The sequence below is a fragment of the Physeter macrocephalus genome, chromosome 20, assembly GCF_002837175.3.
Source record: "Physeter macrocephalus isolate SW-GA chromosome 20, ASM283717v5, whole genome shotgun sequence".
Taxonomy (NCBI): Eukaryota; Metazoa; Chordata; class Mammalia; order Artiodactyla; family Physeteridae; genus Physeter; species Physeter macrocephalus.
In genome coordinates, this window is record NC_041233.1 from 7,862,174 (window position 1) to 7,883,498 (window position 21,325).

At 38.8% G+C, this 21,325-nt stretch overlaps 1 protein-coding gene across 1 annotated transcript in view; it reads left to right on the forward strand.

The window, feature by feature from the left end:
* RYR2 (ryanodine receptor 2) overlaps nucleotides 1-21,325 on the forward strand; it is a 564,826-nt gene that overhangs the window by 286,018 nt on the left and 257,483 nt on the right. Inside the window, exons 29-32 of the mRNA XM_055081210.1 lie at nucleotides 2,910-3,084; nucleotides 17,288-17,496; nucleotides 18,354-18,706; nucleotides 20,666-20,780. Of these exons, the coding sequence (XP_054937185.1) occupies nucleotides 2,910-3,084; nucleotides 17,288-17,496; nucleotides 18,354-18,706; nucleotides 20,666-20,780 (852 nt within the window). The remainder of the gene's footprint in view (nucleotides 1-2,909; nucleotides 3,085-17,287; nucleotides 17,497-18,353; nucleotides 18,707-20,665; nucleotides 20,781-21,325) is intronic.

Sequence of the window (21,325 nt, forward strand, 5' to 3'; positions counted from 1 at the left end):
AGGATATACAATGGAGAAAAGACAGTCTCTTCAATAATGGTGCTGGGAAAACTGGACAGCTACATATAAAAGAAAGAAATTAGAACACTTCCTAACACCATGCACAAAAATAAACTCAGAATGGATTAGAGACCTAAATGTAAGACCGGGCCCTATAAAACTCTTAGAGGAAAGCATAGAAGAACACTCTTTGACATAAATCACAGCAAGATCTTTTTTGATCCACTTCTTAGAGCAATGGAAATAAAAACAAAAATAAACAAATGGGACCTAATGAAACTTAAACGCTTTTGCACAGCAAAGGACACCATAAAGAAGCCGAAAGGACATCCCTCAGAATTGGAGAAAATATTTGCAAACGAATCAGTGGACAAAGGATTAGTCTCCAAAATATATAAACAGCTCATGCAGCTCAATATTAGAAAAACAAACAACCCAATCCAAAAATGGTTAGAAAACCTAAATAGACATTTCTCCAAAGAAGACATACAGATAGCCATGAAGCACATGAAAAGCTGCTCAACATCACTAATTATTAGAGAAATGCAAATTGAAACTACAATGAGGTATCACCTCACACCAGTTAGAATGGGCATCATCAGAAAATCTACAAACAACATGCTGGAGAGGGTGTGGAGAAAAGTGAACCCTCATGCAGTGTTGGTGGGAATGTAAATTGATACAGCCACTATGGAGAACAGTATGGAGGTTCCTTAAAAAACTAAGAGTTACCATATGACCCAGGAATCCCACTGCTGGGCATATACCCAGAGAAAACCATCATTCAAAACGACACATGCACCCCAATGTTCATTGCAGCACTATTTACAATAGCCATGTCATGGAAGCAACCTAAATGCCCATCGACAGACTGATGGATAAAGAAGATGTGGTACATATATACAATGGAATATTAGCCATAAAAAGGAACGAAACTGAGTCATTTGTTGAGATGTGGATCGATCTAGAGACTGTCATACAGAGTGAAGTCAGTCAGAAAGAGAAAAACAAATATCGTATATTAATGCATGTTACTCAGCCATAGAAAGGAAGGAAATTGGGTCATTTGTAGAGATGTGGATGAATCTAGAGACTGTCATACAGAGTGAAGTAAGTCAGAAAGAGAAAAACAAATATCGTATATTAACGCATATATGTGGACCTAGAAAAATGGTACCAATGAACCTGTTTTCAGGGCAGAAATAGAGACAGAGATGTAGGGAACAGTCATATGGACACCAAGGGGGGTACCTGGCAGGGAGGTGGTGGTGGTATGTTGAATTGGGAGATTGGGGTTGACATATATACACTAATATGTATAAAATGGATGACTAATCAGAACCTGTATATAAAAATAAAACAAAATTCAAAAATTATAAAAAAGAAACACATTATTAGGAATATCAAGACAAAAACTTAAAAAATAATAAAAAAAATAAAAATACAAAATATGTATATATGACACAGCCATAATAGAATAATAATAGTCTTTTTGGGGGGGTGAAATTATTGACATTTTATCTTTTTATCCTATTTTTATTTCCTATTTTTCTTCAGTGAATTTGTATTCCTTTTGAAGGAAAAAAGTATTTTCGAATTAAAAAAAGAAAATTAGAATAAATAAGCAATCATGAAGAGATTTGACGCCTGGGTACCCAGGTGTGTGTGGGGGAAAGCATTTCTAGGCTATAAATCAGTGTTGTGTCTTCTAGGACAACTGACCCACTGTGTTCTGACATATTACATTTCCTGAATCCTGTTTTTTATTTTAGATGGAAAAATTTAACACCTTTTGATACCTAATAATTTAGTTAAAATTTTAAAAAAGTAACAATGTCTTATGCTTTAGAAGAATCAAATCATTGTTTTGCATTGGTGACTATATCCCATTTTATGTCAGTTCACAGTGAAGGTGATACTTTAGGGAAAAATTTAAAGATTTATCTGACAAAATATTTAATATAACTAATTTTGTATCTGTAAATCAGTGGAACATACTTATAGATTAAAAAGTGACATTTATCCTATGTTTCACAGGTATTTATGAGATTTCACATGTGTTGTATAAGGCAGTGTTGACATATATATTCAATTTTTGGCTTACTTTTTTTTTTTTTTTTTTTTTCGGTACGCGGGCCTCTCACTGTCTTGGCCTCTCCCGTTGCGGAGCACAGGCTCCGGACGCGCAGGCCCAGCGGCCATGGCTCATGGGCCCAGCCGCTCCGCGGCACGCGGGATCCCCCCGGACCGGGGCACGAACCCACGTCCCCTGCATCAGCAGGCAGGCCCCCAATCACTGCGCCACCAGGGAAGCCCCTTGGCTTACTATTTCAGTAAATATCTTGAGAATATATTTGTTTGATTTGAACCTTTTTTGATTTTAGTATGTACTGAAATGCATCTAGATTTCTATTTTGCTGAAGTGTGAGTGCCTTTGCTTCCAAGGAATGGGAGTTTATTTTGAAACAGATGAAAACTAGAGTGTCATTTTTCTCTGATCAGTTCTCAGTTGAGTCTCTGCTCATACTTCTCTGTATTTGGGGGAGTAGACAAAAACAACCCATATCCTGGGAAGCATTCATTGTAGTGAGAAAAATAAATTTCTAAAGAGACAGTTTTTCTTTTAATAGAAAAGATGTGGGGTTAGATTTTTTAGATATTAGACTCTAAAAATCATGAAATAGCATTTGGGTTTTTCTCAAGATTCAGTAACATACAATGTTAATATCAGGGGTTCAGCATCTCCGGGCACCTCCACATTGCTTTGTGCATTTCTGCAGACAGGTGTGCTGACTATACTCCTTCCTCCCGCTGCGTTAATACAAAGGCTACTGTGAGTCATGCCGATTAGGGGTGGGTGGGTGCTGTTCTGCTGGCTTTCTCTGTGACAATGACTCTTCTGTCCCTAGGCCCAGCGGTGGCACCAGGGCAATGAGCACTATGGGCGCTCTTGGCAAGCAGGCGATGTTGTGGGGTGTATGGTTGACATGACAGAACATACCATGATGTTCACGCTGAACGGCGAAATCCTTCTTGATGATTCGGGTTCAGAATTGGCTTTCAAGGACTTTGATGTTGGTGATGGTAAGTGTACTGCATCTTGTGTCATTTTCAGGTTTGGGGCACAGTAAAGCTCTTTTTTCTGATGCCTCTTGACCAGCCATCTTGGTTTGAGGGTGAGCCAGCAGATGAATTGCAGCTGTAGATCACAAGGTTGCCATGTGGCTTATCTGGTTCAACACCCTTGAAATTACTTTAGCAGAAACTCTCTCTCTGCTACTTAGCTAGGATTCCCATAAGCCAGAAATGGCTTTTATGAGTGTGAATAAGAAAATAAATGGCAGGCAAAAGGACAGTTTTCCACAAATATTAAATGTTCGTTTAGAACTTCCCTGTTTAATCAACTGCTTATGGCTTCTATCTGTTCATTCATTTCAAAAAAAAAAAAAATGTAATGAGAACCTACCAAGTATCAGGCCCTCTGCTGGATGCTGAGATGACAAAGCTGTCCTATCTTTATGCAGATGATATTATACCAGGGGAAGTTCTCACTTATATAATTTCTATTCAGTGAATAAGTTCTAAAATAAAGAAATGCAGAAAGTTCTATGGAACACAATGCAGGGAAAAAATACCTCTGCCTGTGGGGCTCTGAGATGACCTTGAACAGGGTTGTAAGAAAAAGACAAAAGCCCTTTATGAAGCAAATGAGAAGGTAGGTGTTCTTTAGAGCTGTACTTCCAGTAGACTGGTCACATGGGGTTATTTGAATTTACATTAATTTAAGTGAAATAGCTTAAAAAATTGAGTTTCTTAGTGACACTTGCTACATTTCAAGTGCTCAGTAGGGTCCTATGGCTAATGGTGCCCTATTGGACAGCAGAGATAGAGAACATTTACATCATCACTGAAAGTTCTATTGGATAGTGTTAGTCTAGAGCATATAAACAAGTTAATATCTAACAAAATATTTTATAAATATCTCATTTCAAAATGAGCTAACAGTTTTTTTCAAAATGGCTTTGAATTTATCCTATTACTTCAATATATATGTATATATAGTCTTGGATTTTAAGATATACCCCAATAAATACTTTTACTATTCTGTAAACTTGTTGCCAATCCTCAAAAAGTTAGCCAGCTCATTATTTGCATTAAGTTCTATAGTTATTCATTCAACAAGCTTTTGAGCAGGTATGACCATCATTTCTCAATCACAGGTTTGTGAAAATAATAGGAATTTTGCATTTTTATAACTTAATTTCTATTTTGCATACCTGTATCGCCGGGTGGCGGGTGAAACTCATGCCGAGAATGCAGCCTCTGTGTACAGGTGCCAAATCAAATCTCGGAGCAGAGTTTTGGGTGACGTAGAAAAGAATAGCTTTAGTGCTTTGCCAGGCAAAGGGGGACACAGTGGGCTCCTGCCCTCGAAAACTGTGTGCCCCAACCTGGGAGGCTTTGGTGAGGAGTTTTATAGCATTGGTTCAAGGATGGGGTTGCTGATAAGATTAGGGTGTGTGCAGGGCCTGCAGTCCTTTAATATGATCTCAGGTAATCTGATGAGTTTCTGTGGTTCCTTTAATCTGAGCTCAAGTGGTCTTCTTGAAGAGCTTCTGTGGTTCCTTTAATCTGGAATGAAGAATGCTGCCATCTTCCATTTGTTGGGGGTTTAGTTCTATAAAGAGCTTGAATATATTGTTATATGTATCCCTTGAGGCAGAGCCAGGACCCTGCTTCAGGGCTGCACTATTGTTTCTTGGCTGTTCCTCCCTTATTTCTGCATCCCCTCCCTTCCCTGATTAGCAACTGTTCAAATCTGCCCTTTGGAACTCATGGAAGGTTGTGGAGGCTGGAGTCTGTTCCCTACAAACAAGAAATGGAAGACACAGAAAGGCTTTCGGCCCCAGGAGCCCCAGCGGTCCTGCTTGGTTTCAAAACTGGCCCTCTAACCTTCCATCACCTGTCTCCCCTTCTGTAGTATTGCTTTTAGCAGTGTCAGCATATCACGGGGAAGGTGGAGGACGTTTTTGTATGTTATCTGTCTATACTGTCCACTATTATGGATATGACCTGAGATTTTTTTTTAATTGCTTGTTATTTTAAAATGCTTGCATGTTATGCTTTTCTTCTCATGACGTTAAATTCTTGAAATGCCTATGTGAGTTTTACTTGTTTGATTTATATGACGTAGATTCACAGAATGATGTTAGAATTATAAACAATGCAGAATGCCCGTTCATACTATTTAAGCACGTAATGCTCATGCTACAGCCCTGTCACAGAGACCAATTACCATTGTAGTGATGAGCTAGGCTCTGAGGTGAGTCTGAGTGGCACAGTCATATAAACAACTTTGTTTTTTGACTTTACACTTCACGTAATTTTGAAAATTTTTAAAATGACTTGAAACTCATCCTGGTAACTCAGTTATCGAGCTAATACAGCATTCTGATGAACTGTGTGAAAATTTTATGGTCCATCAGTTGGATTGTTGTTGGATGTGTTGCGATGTATCCTTTTGGTCTCTAAGGCAGATGATAAATTTTATTTAGCCGTGACCATTAACTATTAATTTTTTAGGGGTTAATCATAGTTGCACATTTTCTCCCATAAGAAGGACTACAGAGTTTATCCATGCCTGTGACTTCCAAATGCTTTTTGGGAGTGGAATTCTTCCTATTCCTCCCTATTAACTTTACATGGCTTCTTAAAAAATACAGTGGAACTGCTCTGGGTAAAACTACAATGTGAGGCCCTGAGTTGAGCTCCCTAACTCACCCACCACCACTGAAAGTGAGCCCTGGGCATAGCTATGACTCAAAGGACCATGTTCGAGAAACCATTAATTTAGGAATATACTGTTGTTGCTGAAGTACTGAAGAGGTTTCATAAGTGCTCTATTTTCAAATTGTTCTTATACCTAGCTTGTCTTTATGTCTGTGCCATGCTTGACTTGGTGTTTTTTAACATCTTCATAATTTCTTTTTGTTGCTGCAGAGATAGCTCAGTCATATGTAAAGCAATCAAAAGAACTGCGTGGTAAGATGGATAGAAAATTTTATATATATAAAATAGATACATATACATGCACGCACACTCTGCAGATCCTGTCTGATCAGCTTGGTAGACAACATGGCTAAACATATTTTGATGTCTCTGCCTTTTGTACAGTTTACACAACTGAAATGATGTCTTGACCAGTATAAGTTGTTTCTAGATAACGTCAAAAGGAAAATCACAAAAATCTTTGAAAGACTGATGGGGTCATCCAGTTAAATCCAGGTGGAGATACAGCCATACAGTTAGTTCCCGGGAGGATCTGGTTATTCCATAAAGATGCAGGCAGGGCTCTTCTAAAAAGCTACAGATCTCTTTCCCGTATAGGGACTGCCCTTTCCCTCAGTGACCACAGACTTGACCTTAAAGCTCATATGTGAACTGGACACAGAGAAAATTGCTGAGATATACTGGTCTCTGGTAGAAGAACAAGATCTGTTGGCCTCTCATCTCCCCTCAAAGGACCAGAACTTACATGGTCGAGATCAAGAGCATTGTGTAGTGCTGGAGTGGAGTTTTCAGACTTTAAAAGCTATTTCGTCTCTGTGGCAGGTCCTCTTTCAGGATTCTCCCTTCTATTTGATTTTTTTAAAAAAATCTCTTCAGAATATCTCTAAGTAAAACAAACAGATTAATTGAATCTTCCTTTTTCAAAGAGTCCTCTGGCTGTAATGTCAACAAAGGAATAGTGCTGACAAGTGCAGATGCCATCCCTGGTAAGGTTTTCTGTGAATTTTTCCTCATCTCTTCCTACCATTGTACTGACAAACATTCAGGATCGAGAACGGGGAGAGCCCAAGAAAAGAGCTGGCAGTACCCTCTGTTGTAGGCAGAATTTTAAGACTGCAACCTCTAGGAGTCCTGATCCCTGGTGGACACGCCATGTATAACCCTCTCTTCTTGAGTGTGGGCAGAATCTGAATATGATGGGGTATAGCTCTCATGATTAGGTTACTATCAGTTGACTTTGAGTTAATCAAGTGGAGATTAGCCATATGGGCCTGACCTAATCAGGTGAGCTCTTAAAAGGGATTGGTTCCTTCTTGAAGTCAGAGAGATCCAAAGTGGGAGCTAAAATCTTCTCCTGGACTGGAAGGAACAAACTGTTGTGGTGTGAGAGGGCCACATGGTGGAAATCTGAGAACAGCCCCTGGTTGATAGCTGGCAAGAAAAAGGAGACCTCTGTCCTACAACCACAAAGAACTGAATTCATTTAACAACCAGGGAGCTTGAAAGAGGATTCCGAGCCTCAGATGAGAACACAGTCCAGCCAGTACCTTGATTTCATCCTCATGATGCTAAGCAGAGAATCCCAGTCATGCCATACCTGGACTTCTGACCTATAGAACTAGGAGATAATAAATGGGCATTATTTTAAACTGGTAAGTTTGTGGTAGTTTGTTCAACAGCAATGGAAAACAAGTACATTGACCAATACATTTTTAGTTTCAACTGAACCTTCAGACTCGCAGAACTATCAAAGGGCATCCTTAGTGCCTGTCTACTCAGAAAGGTAGAGAACAGGAAGTCATGCTTGCGAGCTGTTCTACCTCAAGCATTTCTCTTCGTCAGTAATCCTTAGATGTATTCCCCCAGTCCGTACACAGTTAACTAATCGGGAGTTAATTTTATCACAAATCAAGTTGCCCGTAACATAGAAGACATTATAACTTTTACCCACAGAGATCTGGTAGCCAGCTGAGATATGATGCCCCATAGCAAGAACCTGAAAGGGGTTCTTCTGATTCATCCAGAGTCTAGTTCATCTTATCAAAGCCAGAGATTATTCCATATCAAAATTGAGACTGAAGCTTTTTTTTAAATGATAATTTTTATATGGAGCATGCCTTGATATACTTCCTCAGGAGCCCAGTGGAGATGATTCTTACCATGTTAGGTGGGGGACAAGAACAGGGCTAGTAGAGAATAAATATATTTTTGTATATCTTACCACATTGTTCTTTTGATTGCTTTACTAGCCAATATATTTATGTCTGAGCTGACATTCTCTGTAGCAATAAGAAGAAATGATGAAGATGGTAAAATTCCCAAATCAAGCATGGCACAGATATAAAGACAGGTATATGTGAGAGGAATTTAAATATAGAGCTTTTATAAACTCTTTTAGTACTTTAGTTTATTCTTGTGCTAAAAAGGCTCTCGTCCTAAATTGGTTTTCAAACTTGTAATAGACAAGAAAAAGAAATCGGAAATGTTAAGAATTGGAATAAGAGGAACAACAATCTATAATTATTTGCAGATAATTTAATCACTTGCAGAGAAAACCCTAAAGAATCTACAGACATTACTAGGAATAACTGGAGCATTTAGCAAGGTAGCATTTCTGTACTAACAGAAAACCTGGAAAACTAAATTAAATAGAAGATACCACTTACAGTAACATCAGGTGTTTTCAGTAATCACTAGTTACCACTCTAACAGAAGGTGTACAATACTTTTACAGAGAAAATCACTGAACTTTATTGAGAGGTAAACTTTACTATGAAATTTATCATATATGGTCAACTGATCTTTGACAAGCATAACAAAAATGCATAGTGAGGATAGTGTCATCTCTTTCATAACTGGCTTTGGGATAATAGGATATTCATATGCAAAGAACGAAATTGGACCCTTATCTAATTTTGAACCACACAGAAAATGTTTCTGTGACTGTGCACAACATGATTTTGGACTATACACAAAAATCAACTCAAAATGGTTTAAAAACTTAAACATTAGACTTGAAACTGTAAAACCCAAAGAAGAAAATATAGGGGAGAAGCTATTTGACGATGGCCTTGGCAGTGATTTTTTCAACCACAAGAAAAGTCAACAAAAGGAAAAATGGACAAGTGGAATTAAACTAAAACCTTTCTGCACAACAAAGGAAACCATGAACACAACGAAAAGGCAACCTATAGAATGGGAGAAAATATTTGCAAATCATCTATCTCATAAAACCAAAACCAAACAAACAAAAAACAAATAACCCATTTTAAAAATGGGCAAAGAAACTGAACAGATGTGTAAAGTGCTCTCCATCACTAATCACCAGGGAAGGGCAAGTCAGAAACACGAGATATCATCTCACACCTGTAAGAACATTTATAGTCAAAAAAAAACTGAAGGTAACAAAAATGTTGGTTAGGGTGTGGAGAAAAGGGAACCCTGGTGCACTGTTGGTGGGAATGTAAATTGGTGCAGCCACTGTGGAAAACAGTATGGAGTTTCCTCAAAAAATTAAAACTATAACTACCATATGCTCCAGCAAAACCACTTCTGGCTATAGATCGGAAGGAATAGAAATTAGGATCTCAAGGAGATCTCTGCACTCCCATGTTCATTGCAGGATTACTCATAATAGCCAAGATACGGAAACAACCTAAGTGTCTGTGGATAGATGAATGAATAAAGAAAATGTCTGTGGTATTTTGCTATGGCAACCCAAGGAAACTAATACACAACCCCTCTGCGCTTATATCCCATACTCATCTAGAACCATTTTCAATTTACTCTTATGTGCAAGAGCTTAGTGTTACCAGTAATTTGAAGAGCTAATCATATCCTTAATTTAAAGCAAGGCAGAGAGTCATTTCACATCTTGCCAGATGGTGAAAGAATAGTTATCTTGTCTGGAGATTACCTGCATTTTACAAAGTAGGCTCTGGGACATATCTTGCGTTGTGTAAGTGTCTCATTACACTGGAGCTTTTTCAAGCTTGTCAGCTCTTCTGTAAGTAAAGATTATCTCAGGGCCCTCGGGTTCTACACCCGTAATGATTATAATCAAATCCAGAAAGGATGCTTTTGATTCTGTATCTGCCACTTGAAAAGACAGTGAGCAAAACTGAATTCCTGGTGCTGAGACTGCATGGGATTCCTTTCCTTGGCAGAAAACCAGAAGAATATTTTTGTAATTAAAATAGCTGCATAGCTTTAGGCAGAAAAGACCTCTAAGGAAAAAGAGAGGGATAACTTTCCATTATTGATTTTATTTTGCTGCCTTTAAAAAAAGAAAGAAAGAAAGAAAGAAAAAAACAATATAGAACCGTCAGTCTATACTTATAATACGATATTCTTTTTACCCTCAGTTGAAATATGCACTACTTGGCAGATGTGTATGGCTCATCCAGAAGAGTAGCTGTCAACACGGTGTGAAATAAGGTTGGGTCTGTACTGTCCCAAATACCTACCTTCCTGGCTCCATCATAACATCTGTCCATTCTGTCACTAGTGACACTGTACAACTTGCTGTTGGTACAGACCTGGGACCTAGGTTTGTATCAGACCCGGGAAAGTAACGTTATTGGGAATCGCCCTAATTAAAAATAAACTATTGTTGAAGGAAGGAAGAAGTTAGGACTATGACTCACTGCAGTGGAGCAATTCAAACAGTCACGGAATTGGGTTGGGACACTACATTTTTTTTTTTTTTTTTTTTTTTTGTGGTACGCGGGCCTCTGACTGTTGTGGCCTCTCCCGTTGCGGAGCACAGGCTCCGGACGCGCAGGCTCAGCGGCCATGGCTCACGGGCCTAGCCGCTTCGTGGCATGTGGGATCTTCCCGGACCGGGGCACGAACCCACGTCCCCTGCATCGGCAGGTGGATTCTCAACCACTGCGCCACCAGGGAAGCCTGGTACACTACATATTTTGAGTGAAGATAAAGTGGTAGACAAATTCTAAAGAGTATGAAGATGATGGAAACCAGCATAATCAGTCTCATAGTTTTCTCTGGAATCAGAAAGGGAAGCTATCCTAGAAACACTCTGGATATTTCCAGGAATGAAACTCTTAAATATGTACTACATTCATGGAATACTTCAAGCAGTGAGGAGGTTTTTAATATTTAGTTTTAAATTTCAGATTATTATTTAATATATATCTTTTGAGCTTATGTGTATGTAAATCTAAACAACATGTTGTTTGGGGAAATTCATTATGAAATGATTGGGGAATTCAGTGAAAATCAAACTGCTTAGCCTAAACTGATCAGTTAATTGACAGTTAAATTTTATATATTGATGAGCAGAGGAAATTTCTACCTTACAGACCATTTTGAGAATGAATAAAGTTGGTAGGTGGTTAATGAGGTAATTTGTGTATATACTAGCCTATCCACAAATTGGCAGTTTTGCATATAGTGAATGTATGTTTGAAGTACTAGAAGGAGTAATACAGATGTACAACACCAATGGCTTATTTACAACACCAATGGCTTATTATTTATGAATGCTGTAGAGCCAAACAGCAAGATTTAATGTTTACATTATACTGAAAAGATCAAGGAATCAGAATAAAGGATGTCAGAACCCTGTGTATATTAAACGTTCTTTTTTTCTGGATTTGGACTGATGGAGAGAATGTGATGGCTGTAAAATGATATTCAAGGTCAAAAATAAAAATTCTACTGCTTTGATTATCTGAAATAAACTAAGAGCCAAGAAGAAAGTATTTGAATGTCCCTATTGTGTCAGCATTGATGTTACAGAGTCCATGCACTAAAGATGCATTTGCATCATGGAAAATTCCCTAAGGCCTCACTTAGCATAATTCCTTAATTCATTTTCGAAGCCAACATGAAACAGAAGCAACAAATATCATGTCTGAAGCCCTGGGTTCTAGACCCTATTCTGAAAATCATTCTTCCTATATGATCTTGGGCAAATGGCCAGCCCCTCTGTTTTCATATCCTTAAAATAAAAAAAACACTAATTGGAAATGGTCTTTTCTTGCCCCTTGCAAGTCTAAAGAGCCCAGAAATCTAAGGCAAGTGTTTTTTGTTTTTGTTTTTCCCTCCTTCTCTGCATTCTTGATTCAACTTTTAGCATCCCATTTAACTAGCTGTAGTACCTTAGACAAGATGATTTAACATCTTAGTTGTTTCCTCATCTTGAAAAATGGGGTTAATATTTAATAAATAAGTGGGAGGTCTTCTCTGGCAGTCCAGTGGTCAAGACTCCATGCTTCCACTGCAAGGGGCATGGGTTCAGTCCCTGGGCGGGGGGAACTAAGATCCTGCATGCCACACAACGTGGCCAAAATTTAAAAAAAAAGCATAATAATAATAATGAATGGGAAAGTGCTTATATATTATCTGGCACATAGTATGCCACCAGTAAATGTTACCCTTCCTTCTGATCAAATAACTCAAATTTACATGTTAGTATAATATTGGCCATTTTTATCTGCTTTTGGCCATTTGGTTTGGCTTGTAAATGTTGATTCCTATCTGTATTTTAGAAAATTTGAAATCTGAAATCGTATATTCTTAGGAAAAGCTGTTATGCTTGTGATCTGCTTTATCTTCTTTTCGCGCCGGCCTCTCAGCGCCACATCCTGTGACTGCCAGTTCTTTTGCTGGACATGCATGCTCCCAACACACCCCTCTGCTCAGGAGCGAAGAGGCTTCTCAACGGAGAAAGTTAAAATTTGCTGTAGCCATCTGTCTTTTGTTGGAGGAAGCAGTTTAGCCATAAGCTGTAGCTACTGTTTTAACAGATTTACAAATAGCTAGGGCAGGTCTGGCACAGGCCCAAGTAACCAATTGGACTCATGTGTACTAATTTAAGACCCACTGCCAGGAAGAAAACTTCCCTTAGATACATCAGACTTTGTTATTTGCAGGGTGTCAGTTAAGGTAACTGGAATAGAAGATGGAGAACACAAAGGACAGGAAGGTAGGACCAACATTTCACCTGTGCCGGGGGGGTTGTGTGAATTTGTGGAAGTCTATTTCATTGGGTTGGAATATTTTTGCGTTCAGCATACCTCAAGCTACTAAAGAATTGAACCTCAGTTATCGTGTTTTGCTGTGGGAAATGATTAAGAGTGAGGTCATTTATCAACTCGTCTTGTGTAATTCATGGCAAAACATTCCATCAGTCCTGATAGCATTTATGATTTCCTGACATTGTGTTATGTATATTGGTAACTATTTATTTATTCATTATCTGCCTTCTCTACATAAAGATAAGCTCCGGAAAGGTAGGGACTCCTTTTTGTTCTGTTCACAGCTGTATTTCCAGTGCCCAGAATAGTGGTTGGTACCTGGTCGGTGTTCTTTAGATATTTGCCAAATGGAGGGACCTGATACACAATGTTTGAATATTGAAAACTTAGAGCAGGAGTTGGCAAACTAAGGTCTGAGGGCCACATCCAGCCTGCCACCAGTTTTTGTGAGTAAAGTTTTATTGGAGCACAGCCATGCTCCTTTGTTTACATACTGTCTGTGGCTGCTTTTGCACTGTAACACAGGCTTGAGTAGTTTTCCCAGAGTCCATATGGTCCAGGAAACCTAAAATCTCTACTCTCTGGTGATTACAGGCCTGAATTAAAGCACGGAGCTTGAGATCTGGCAGACCTGGGTTTATTTTCTGGCCCCTTAGCTGTGATTTAAGCTGAGATTGGACTTAAATCACTGGAAAAAGATAATAATGATTCCTGTCTCAATGAATGGTCATTAACGGTCACTGAGATGAGCACTCGGAATTAGCTGCTGTTAGGGAGCCTTGTGTGGTAAGCATTTCATCTGTTGTCAGCACATTTATTTGCAGGGCATTGGCCAAATGGAAGTGACTGAGGCCTGGCCCTTTCCCATGTGGCGACTGAAAAGTACCTGGAGTTTTTCCTCCACTTTCTATCTGCTTTGATACCATTGCTATGTAGTTGTCCCTGCTGTGATATGCTAATTTTAAAAATGTAGTTTTTAGAAATATCTGTTGTTTTATTATCATAACAGCTATTAAAACTGCATCTTCTGAAGTCAGAATACAATTTAATTTTTATTAAGTTCTACTTCATTTAAATTACAAAGAGAAAAAAGCATAATTTCTACTCATGGATGTACTTTCACAGATAAATTCCTTTAAAGGAGACCAAAATGCTAAAGCAGTGAAAAAACCATCTACTGCTATAAGCTAATGAAAAAGTGTATCTATTTATCTTTCATAAAATTAATATATTCTTTTTGAGCATTTGGAAAATACAAAGGAGTATGAGAAAATGGTTAAAAATTATATTCCCACTACCCAGAGAGAAGTTTGACTTTTAATGTGTTTTTCTCCCATTTAAAGGTTTGAGATGTAAAAGTAATTTTTTGCCACCTTTTTTAAACTTAATATTATATATAATATGTTGTCCTAAGGCATAAAAGTATTTTAAGCATAACTTGTGGTATTTTTACCAATATCATATTTTGAGAAATGTCAGCCTTTTAGAAAAGTGCAAGAATAGTGCAATGTACACCTGTGTACACTTCACCTGGAATCACCAGTTTTTAAATGTTGCCATGTTAGTTTTACCTCCCTGTATAGTTTTATTTTGGTGAGCCCTGAACATGATTTTTAATGACTACACCTATTTAATCTTGTGTATGTATCATAATTAACCATACTCTTATTACACCTATTTAGTTTCTTTCACCTTTTTTTTTCCATTTAAAATTGAGTTTAGTGAGCATATATATTAAGCACTATACATACAGGATCTTGTTTTTAAAACCATAACCCTAGTGGGTAGATATTACAGAAGAAAGGATTAAAGCTTAGGGAATTTAAGTAACTTGCCAGGAAGTGGTGGAGCTGAAACTTCAATCCAGGTCTCTTGGATTCCAAAGTCCCTGTTCTTAGTCATTTCCCAGGACTGCCTGTCTGCCCTCTACTTAGATGGTGACTCTTCTGCAAAATCTTCCTGACTTCATCTCTTTACTCTTCCTTGGCTCTTAGCACTCCCTCTTTTTAGATGGGTCAGTAGGTTATTTTATTACTTCTTTACTTGTCTCCCCACCGTATTAGACTATGAGAACACTTAGCTGGGTCTGTGTTAGTGGCCTAGTATTCCCTGTTTCTGGCACACAGTAGTTGCTCAATAAACATCTGTTGGATAAAGAAATGAAGAGGTGAAAGTGTCTTAATGCATATTGCTAAATCACTTCTCAGCACTCTTGTACTAGTGTAATTTTATTAGCAAGATTTCTGGTACCAAGCTCACTGCACACTCACTAGCAGTGAGAACTTGAACTTCAGCAACTTGAAGAACATGTTGTTTGGACCATTTTATATCCACATCATTCTTCCACCTTTCTGTACGAGGAAGATATAGGTATATCCCATTTTCTTAAATGAATATTTTATTTTTACGAAGGCTGTTGTTTGTTGTCATCATAAAATACATATTCATTGAAAATAATTGTTAAATTGAGAGACATAAAAAGAGGGAAAAAGCATTAAAAATTCCACCATTCTGAAACTTTTTTGATTAAAAAAAAAACCCTTTCTGGTGTTTTTGCATCTTTAAAAATAAGCCATATGTTCCATCTTTCTTTCTCGAAATAATACATACTGTGAATATTTTCCTATATATTAATGAACCTTTGAAAAACAGATTTTCAAAAGCTAAGTAGTATACCATCTCCAGGAAAAGGAAAACACAATATTTATTGTCCAAACAATATTCTATGATTGTATACAGTTTAGGACACAAATCTTTGCGCACAACACTAAATACTTGATTTTTTAGATGAAAATATATCAGACATACAGAAAAGTTCAGATATTAATATAAGGAACACCCAAAGATCTGCTATACAGATATTTTAAGGTACCCAGTAACTTCACTTTTAGAGTAGGAACTCCAACTACATATAAAGTGGTTAGAAAGAAAAATGTTTAGCATCAGCAGAGATGTTTCTGTCTTGGTATCCCCTAGTTTATGTCAAATGAATGTTAGGTTTTCCCGTTGGTGCAAATGTAGTTCAAGCTGTCTCAGATCTATTGCATTTATCCAATCCTTTTCTTTGATTCCCTTGGGGACACTGATTTAAGACAACTTTCCTTGACTACTGCATCAAGAGCTGGCACAGCTGCAGACACAGCTGTGGCTTTTTTAGTTTTAGCTAGAAACTCATCATTCGCACTTCCTTGAACCCAGCTGGATGTGTTCTGGCTTCCCGGTTGGTAATGCTGTGATTCAACCGTTTATTTAAATATATATTGATGATACAAACTGGGTGAATTATCAGATATAATTTCTATTGTCTTGTGCTGTCTTGAGAGTTATACATTGTTTTCACTGCTGCTAATTTCAACAAGGGAAGAAACGGACATCATAATGGTAGAAATCTGTCAGCTTATTCTGAGGATCCTCTGCTTTTTTGATCTGCAAGTTAGATCCTCTAATTTGTAGTCCGCATCCCAATACTGACCTTGTTTATTGTGCTGACTGCTTGAACTTTCATGTAAAATATTACAGAAAGATACGGAGAGTACGTAAATGCCCCCTCCACTGAAAAGTATCATCTCATCCCCTTGCCAGACAGTTGATTCCAAAGAACTCAAACAATGAACATAATTAATGTAGTTTTCCCTTTTTATTTAATAGTGGAAAGATTAACCATCCCTGCCACACATTGAAATATTTTGTTTTTTTTTTTCTGCATTGCTCATTGCTGTTGCTTTTGATTTAGTTTCTTGTTAACTTTTAACTTTTTGATTTCTTATCTTAGCTATTTATGTTAATTTTGCATTACCCTGCTTAATCTATACCAACAGTGACATTGAAGGGAAAGGGACAGATGGAGGAGTTTCAGTAGGATTTTAGCAGCTACTTCCGAATTCTTATTTATATGTATATTTTCCACGCTTAGATCTAGGGTACCCCAGGGGAAAAAAAAGAGGCAAAATTCTCTTCAAAGATCAAAAGCAGCTATAAGTGAATGAACACCTTTAAAAATGTGGCCTCCAAATCCTTTTTTTTTTTTCCTTCTTTGAGTTACATGTAAAGCTCAGCTGCATTTGACGTTTGCACATTTCAGGCTCTTCGGCAATGCGCTTTGGCACTTACTTCTTTCTCACTTTCCCTCTGCAAGAGAGTCACCTGCACTTCGGAGCTGGGAGGCTGTGGGGAGGGGGTCGTGGTCCCCATGATTTCCGGAGGACTCGGAGCCGCTTAGTAGTTACCTCATTTTACAGAAGTCCAGGGTGGAAGAAGGGACTTACCTCGGGCCCACATTTAAGGAATTATGATGCCAAGAGCAAATACTGGTCTTCTGATCCTCACATTTAATACTTAGTGTCCGTGGTCTCTTTACCCCACTATTGTTTTCACCTCAGGGCAACGGTTCTCACAAAGGTAAGAGTTTTAGAGCAATACTTTTGGTGATTCCATGCTGAAAGGATCTTACACGAATGAAACTGAAGATTTTGATGTATTTTTTTTCTTCCCAGGATTCATACCTGTATGTAGCCTTGGAGTGGCTCAAGTGGGCAGGATGAACTTTGGAAAGGATGTCAGCACCTTGAAATATTTCACCATCTGTGGCTTACAAGAGGGCTATGAACCATTTGCCGTTAACACGAACAGGGATATTACCATGTGGCTAAGCAAGAGGCTTCCTCAGTTTCTCCAAGTTCCATCAAACCATGAACATATTGAGGTTTGCTTTTCCTTTAAAAATCAGACCATTGCCCAAAACCAGGAGCGGGTGTTCCTACTTGGACAGTTACTGTCATTTACTTAAAATGATGGCTCTGATGTGTTCCACTGTAGAGGAATCTAAGGACAGGATTACCCTTTGATTTTAGGTACTTATGAGAGGCTGATTAGACTGATTACCTATAGTTAATCCTCGAACAACTTCAGGGTTAATCTGCATATAATTTATAGTCGGCCCTCTGTATCCCCGGATTCAGCCAGCCGCGGATTATGTAGTGCTATTGTATTTACTATTGAAAAATATCCACATATAAGTGGATCCAAGCAGTTCAAACCTGTGGTGTTCAAGGGTCAACTGTATATAATTCTTTTTTTATGTAGGCAATGTCAGGCTCAATCTGAATATATACAGTTTTTTTGTTTGTTTGTTTTGTTTTGCGGTATGTGGGCCTCTCACTGCTGTGGCCTCTCGCGTTGCGGAGCACAGGCGCCGGACGCGCAGGCTCAGCGGCCATGGCTCACGGGCCCAGCCGCTCCGCGGCATGTGGGATCTTCCCGGACCGGGGCACGAACCCGTGTCCCCCGCATCGGCAGGCGGACTCTCAACCACTGCGCCACCAGGGAAGCCCTTGAATATATACAGTGTTAACGTGAATTTCCCAAATCATCTTCTGAGTTAGAAACAGGACTGTGAGTATGTCTGTAACATAGCAATCCCTCTATTTAATGATCTCATTTATGAAATTATGCCATGGGCGGGTCATGTTTTGGGTTGTAAAGGTGTGATGCACGTTAGGGTTTTAGAATCAGGAAACTGAGAGTGATGAGCATTTGAACAATCGTGTCTTCATTTGTTAGGTGACCAGAATAGACGGCACCATCGACAGTTCCCCGTGTTTAAAGGTCACTCAGAAGTCCTTTGGCTCTCAGAACAGCAGCACGGATCTCATGTTTTATCGTCTGAGCATGCCCATCGAGTGCGCGGAGGTCTTCTCCAAGACTGCGGCTGGAGGGATCCCTGGCGCCGGTCTCTTTGGGCCCAAGAATGATTTGGAGGATTATGATGTGGATTCGGACTTTGAGGTTCTCATGAAGACAGCTCATGGCCATCTGGTGCCAGATCGAGCGGACAAAGACAAAGAAGCTACAAAACCAGAGTTTAACAACCACAAAGATTATGCTCAGGAAAAGCCCTCTCGTCTGAAACAAAGGTCACTGATACGTGCAAAATGATTTAAAAATTTTTTTTTAATTTTAATTTTTTTAATGATTTTAAATATGTAGTTATTATGTTAGGGGATCACAGGAGAGGGTGATAGCGGGTAAGGGATTTCCAAGGTCAATTTGTTCTTCCTCTTCCTCCTTCTTTATGTACCAAGGATTCTACAGAAGAAAAAGCAGCCTGTTGGCCATCTAATTTGTTACCACTAACAATCTATCTCAAGAGTTACTTTTTCTATGAATTTTTTTTATTGTGGTAAAAATAAAAGTTACCGTCTTAAACATTTTTAAGTGTACAGTTCAGTAGTGCTAAGTATATTCACATTGTTGTGAAACAGACCTCGGAACTTTTTTAGTTTGCAAAACTCTGAAACTCTACACCCATGAAATAACTTGCCTTTTCCAACCTCCCCCAGCCCCTGGTCATCACCATTTTACTTTTTGTTTCTATGAATTTGACTGCTTTAGATACCTCATATAAATGAAATCATACAGTATTTGTCTTTTTGTGACTGACTTATCTCATGTAGCTTAATGTCCTCAAAGTTGATATGTGTTGTAACATATGTCAGAATTCCCTTCCTTTTTAAGGCTGAATGATATTCCAGTGTGTGTATATACACCACATTTTGTTTATCCATTCATCCACTGATGGACATTTAGGGTGATTCCACTTCTTGGCTATTGTGAATCATGCTGTTAAGAGCTTGGGTGTGCAAATATCTTTTCACAGCCCTACTTTCAGTTCTTTTGGATATATACCCAGAAGTGGGATGCCTGGTACTTCTGTATTTAAATTTTTTTAAAAAATAAATTTATTTTATTTATTTATTTTTTGGGGGGGCTGTGTTGGGTCTTCATTGCTGCGTGTGAGCTTTTCTCTAGTTGTGATGAGCGGGGGCTACTCTTCGGTTCGGTGCACAGGCTTCTCATTGCGGTGGCTTCTCTTGTTGTGGAGCACGGGCTCTAGGCACACGGGCTTCAGTAGTTGTGACTTGCCGGCTCTAGAGCGCAGACTCAGTAGTTGTGGCACACGGACTTAGTTGCTCCACAGCATGTGGGATCTTCCTGGACTAGGGCTCAAACCCATGTCCCCTGCATTGGCAGGTGGGTTCTTAACCACTGCGCCACCAGGGAAGCCCTATATTTAAATTGTTAGGAAAAAAAATTATATTGTATTCCATAGCAGTTGTACCGTTTTACAATCCCATCAGCACTGCACGAGGGTTCCGATTTCTCCAAGTCCTTGTCAACCCTTGTTACTTTCTGGTTATTTGATAGTAGCCATCCTAATGGGTGTGAAGTGATATCACATTGTAGTTTTGATTTCCATTTCCCTGATGATTAGTGATGTTGAGCATCTTTTCATATGCTTATTGGTCATTTGTATAACATGTTTGGAGAAATATCTATTCAAGTTCTTGGCCCATTTGTTGATTGGGTCATTTGCATTTTTGTTGCCGAGTTGTAGGAATTCTTTGTATTATTCTAGATATTAACCTTATCAGATACATGATTTGTATTTTCTCCCAAGAGTTAGTTTTTAAGTTGTTTATATTTACATTACTGGTTGAACCTTAGCGTACTCTCTCTAAATAGTACTTTTTAATGGATAAGAAGGTAGATTGTTTTAGCATCCTTTCTTACACTAAATATGAAATTCTCAATCTCAACACTATTGCCACTCTGGGTTAGATAATTATTTATTGTAAGAGTCTGCCTTGTGCATTGAAGGATGGTTAGCAGAATCCCTCCCCCAGTAGATGCTAGTGGCACCCCTCCCCCACCAAGTTGTGACAACCAAAAATATCTCCAGATATTGCCAGATGTCCTCTTGGGAGCTAATCATCCTGGCTGACAACCACTCTACTAAGTTAATTATATGTTTATGTTTGAGATAGGCAGAACATTTTAATGTTGCTTATTCCTAGTCCTCTACTATATTCCAGATTTTTGCTTAGAAGGACAAAGCCAGATTACAGCACCAGCCATTCTGCAAGACTCACAGAAGACGTCCTGGCAGATGAGAGGGACGACTATGATTACTTGATGCAAACGTCCACGGTATGAGGTTGCAGCTTTTGTCATTTATTTCTCTTTGTCAGTGATCATGCTTTGCATTTCAAATAGTTAACGTTGATTCGTACTATTTAGCAAGCTTTTTTTTTTTTTTTGTGGTACGCGGGCCTCTCGCTGTTGTGGCCTCTCCCGTGGTGGAGCACAGGCTCCGGACGCGCAGGCTCAGCGGCCATGGGTCACGGGCCCAGCCGCTCCGCGGCACGTGGGATCCTCCCGGACCGGGGCACGAACCCGCATCCCCTGCATCGGCAGGCGGACTCTCAACCACTGCGCCACCAGGGAAGCCCCTAGCAAGCTTATTTTTAAAATAATTATTCACTTATATCTTGGGGACTGAAAAGTTGAAAGATGTATGTATATTCTAATGGATATGATGCAATAAGAGAGCTGTTTTAGGAAAAATAATCCTTAATGTCACCCTCAGTCCTGATTTTGTTATCCTCTTTCTTGACAGCATTTTATTTGCCACTTAAGTTTTCCAAGTACATTTTGCAGTTTCTTTTGTCTCAGTGATATGTCTGCAAGATCAT